We start from the raw sequence: 4,309 nt of genomic DNA on the forward strand, positions 1-4,309 counted from the left end.
GCTAATCATAGATACATATCAACATCCGCATCATATAAATGTTATTGTTGGAGAAACATACCTTGTTGCATCTTCGAAATTCCCCTCATTTGAGAGTAGAGGGCCTCAAAGTATTGATTGTACATGCTCTCCAACCGGATTTGCATGCCCTTCATTTGAGCACTAAGGGAATCCATGTCGGAGTTAGCAAAATGGTGTTGTTGTTCTTGATGTTGTTCTTGTTGTTTTTGCGACGACTCTTCTTCTTCTTCTTCACCCATCTCTTCATCATCATCATAGTAAGGAGGGCGGTGACTCAAGGGGATATGCCAAATGTTTGCCACATTCTCGTGGTGGAGAGAAGTCAACGAAGGGTTAGGGAGATGGCACCAATCCGTGTTCTCCCGAAGCCAATCAAAAACCTCGTCATCATCGTTCTTTGCTAAAAACTAGATTTGCTTCAATTGCCTGACGTCGAGTTAGAAAGAATCAACATCCCCCACCGGAGTGCAAGATGACAAATAGTGGCCGAGATCAAGGTTGGTCACTAGCCTTGTGAACATGATCCCACAAGGAATCTCGCTGGATTCTCTATCTTGCAATCGTTTGAAATACTTGACAAATGTGTACCCCAAATTTAGATGACCTCGGTACTCCTCACGAGTAACCACCCAAAGAATTCAAAGCTCCAACCGACTCATTTTACCCAACTCTTGCTTTGGAAATACCGAATACCCCAAAAGCCGATGGAGAACTCGGATACATGGTTGGTACACCTTACTAATCTTAGCATACCGGGTCACAAAGTCACAACACCCTGAAATGTCATCCCACCTTGAGTTTTGATCATACTCATTATTGAAAAGAGCTCCGGATCCAAAATATTCGAGTTTGGATTGAATTCAAGAGCCGCGTTGAACTCTTCTAGAAATTGATCAAAATGAATGTTGAAGAGTTGAAACCGAACTCGGTAGTAACCTCCCTCAGCCACAACAAGATCAACCGTAGCCAAAAACTCCAAAGTAGATTGAACATAAGTACGGAAGCTCCAGCTCACGAATTATCCCATAGGATGTTGTTGAGTAATTCCCTTAGGTCTTCATCAATTCCCAACTTGATCATGTCCGGCTAGAAATAATGTCGGGAAGGTTTAAGGGAACGGTTATCTTTTAGCTTGGTGTATCTTGCCTTTTGTATGGGGTCGGTAATTCATAATTTGGGAATAGGAGTAGGTTGGCGAGGTTGTGTGGTAAAGGGGGAAGGAGCGGGTTCTTCAAATTCAAGATACCTCAATCACATGGTGATCTCTCAAATATAATAGCTCAACAATCCAATCACAATATACCACAAACACCACAAGAAAAACCAAAAAACAATTCAAGATGCCTCAATCACACTCCTTTACCATCACCGTCAATCAACAACTCATTACCAAAATCAAACAATCCCACATTTACACAATCACCACCAATTCAAATCAACAATTGCTTCCCAACAATACACCTATCAAAATAAAACCAATAACCAATGTTCAAAAATATCAATATCATACTACCAAAAATCCGACGTCATCAATTCTCAACAATCATGCTCAATTCAGCTACAAAAACATCAAACAACACAATGTGAGGCAATAAAAATCAAGAACAACATATATAATCAACTAAAATTTAACATCAATCATCAAAATTACCAAAATTCATACTACAACTATTCACAACCATCAACAATCTAATACTTGCAACTATATGATATAATTATGCAATTAAGAGTAAAAGAAGATGTTTATACCATACAAGATGAAAGATTGAACACGTTTTGGCCACCAATTCCCTCAAAAACGAAAAAGCCCCAATTTGCTTTAACAATGGATGAGAGAGATTGAAGGTTGAAATGGATGGAATAGTGTAGTCTTTGTTGAAAAGGATGAAAATATAGGAAGATTTGTTGATTTTTTATTGAAAATTGGCTGACTGTGTGATGAAATTTTATGAGAGGGGTTAGGGTTTGTGCGGTTTGGAGAGTGAGATGATAGGGGATGCGTTTCAAAGTGATAGCAGGGAAGAAGGAGAAATGAGGAAAAGAAAGGAAAAGAAGAAAGTAAAGGCACGACTGCAAGGGAAATTAATCCATTTCCATGAATTTACCCTATAATTCTAAAAGAAAAACAAGTCAAAGAAAAGAAAATAAAAGAAAGAAAATTAAGAAAATAGAAATCAAAAGAAAAATTAAGAAATCTCCGGGTCGCCTCCTGGGAAGCGCTTGCTTATGGTCCTAAGCTCGACCCTTCCTCCCAATCATGGAGGGTCAAAGGACACCACCATACTTAAAGTGGCAGAAAGTACAAACTTCTCTTCGATTTGTAGCAACTCTTTATTGTTGCTTGATGAAACCTCATTTGCTTGAACTTCAAAAACAACCTTCTCATTCTTCAACTTCAATGTCATTCGCTTCTTCCTAGAAGCCCTTGCCTTCTTCTTGGCCTTGTTCCTTCTTGTAGATGGGTTAACACCATCGACTTCCTTGGAACCATCCTCCTTCTCTTGAGGACAAAGCTCAAACCAATGTGGAATGTCAATTACCTCTTCGTCCTTAGCATTTGAAAGCTCATTTTCTTCTTCACTAACTTTCATGCTATCAAACTTCACAAGCACATCATCAAAAATCTCATGAACACCGTTAGTTGAAGAATTAATCACAAACACATTATCCAATGAACGAAGGGAATTATCATTCATGAATCCTTTCACAAAAGACAAGGATGTATGCATTGGTTTTAGCTTAAAACTTTCTTTTTCATTACCAACTCTCAGAGTGATACAACCTCCTTTAACATCTATTAGAGCACCCGAGGTAGCTAAGAATAGTCTCCATAGAACAATAGGAATGTGGTCTTCCTCTTCAATTTCTAGCACAATAAAATCTACAGGAATTGTGAAACCAACTATCCTAAGGGGAACATCTTCAACTCTTCCTTTTGGGAACTTAATAGATCTATCGTCCAATTCCAAGGTCGTGTTTGTAGAAAGAAGTACTCCAAGATTTAGCTTCTTGATCACCGAGTAAGGCATAATGCTAACACTAGCACCTAAGTCACACAATGCATTTTCAAATAACTTACTCTTGATTTTGCAAGGAATAGAGAATTTTCCCAGATCTTTCATCTTCTTTGGTAGGTCATTGTGAATTAATGTAATAAAACACTCACCAAGCTCTACCGAATCTATCCAGTTGCACTCTCTCTTGCCACTCAAAATATCCTTAAGGAATTTGGAATATCTAGGCATTTAGGTCATAGCTTCGGTGACAGGGATAAAAAGATGGACCTCCTTCAACATGTAAAGGAATCTACCAAAATGTTCATCTAACTTGTTCCTCATAAACTTTCGAGGATATGGAAGGTTGGGTTTTCAAACTTCCTCTTGCACTTTCTCAACATTTTTCTTTTTCTCATGGACTTCCTCTTTGCTCACACTCTTTGACACATCTTTCTCTTTTTCCTCACACTCTTTGACACATCTTTCTCTTTATCCTCACTTGAATCACAATCACTCTTCTTCTCATCCTCCTCACTATTCCTAGAAACTCTCTCTTCAAGCACTTTTCCACTCTTTATGGTGATAGAATAAACGGGTTTCTTAGGATCAACTCCTTGAGAAGGTAATGAAGAAGGTCTAGCACAATCTTTTAAAGTGTTGGTTTGTTGAGTGCTTTGGGTTTCAAGTATCTTGTTGTGTGTCATCATCTCATTGAAATTCTTATCACTCACCGACATGTAGGTGTTCAAAATCTTGGTTTTGTTTTCAATTATCACCTCTAAGGTAGTCTTGGAAGATGGGGGTTGAGCATAAGAATTGTCACCATGGCCTTGAGGTCTTGGAGCAAATCCGAGTGGGGGTCCCCTTTTGTTGTTGTTTTGAAAATTTCCCCTATGTTGATTGTTCCAATTACCTCGACCTTGATTGTTACCAAAATTTTGGTGTTGGCCACCAAATCCATGAGATTGGCCTTGATTTCCATACCCTTGGCTTTGGTTTTGATTATTATAACCTTTGTTATTATAGTTACCTCGGAAACCTTGATTTTCTTTGTTCCTATAACCACCATTGTTTTAGTTATCAAACCTACCTTGTTGGTGAGAATTCCTATTCCCAAAATTCCTTGGACCATCAAATATTTGCCCATTGTTATTATTGGAAACAAAAGTCACTTGAACACAGTCATTGTTTTCAACATCATCACAATTTTCAAAAGCATTTGGACAATTTGAAGAATCATGAACATAAGACCCACAAACATCACAAAAGATACAACCACTTGGCATATTACT

General features: G+C 38.2%; 1 protein-coding gene across 1 annotated transcript; it reads right to left on the reverse strand.

Moving 5' to 3' along the window:
• Positions 1 to 2,276: 2,276 nt before the first annotated feature.
• On the reverse strand, positions 2,277 to 3,266 carry LOC110703506. Its single transcript, XM_021881310.1, has one exon. It carries the CDS (start codon positions 3,264 to 3,266, stop codon positions 2,277 to 2,279), a length of 990 nt encoding a protein of 329 aa, XP_021737002.1.
• Positions 3,267 to 4,309: the final 1,043 nt, after the last annotated feature.

The sequence above is a fragment of the Chenopodium quinoa genome, unplaced genomic scaffold (assembly GCF_001683475.1).
Source record: "Chenopodium quinoa cultivar QQ74 unplaced genomic scaffold, ASM168347v1, whole genome shotgun sequence".
Taxonomy (NCBI): Eukaryota; Viridiplantae; Streptophyta; class Magnoliopsida; order Caryophyllales; family Amaranthaceae; genus Chenopodium; species Chenopodium quinoa.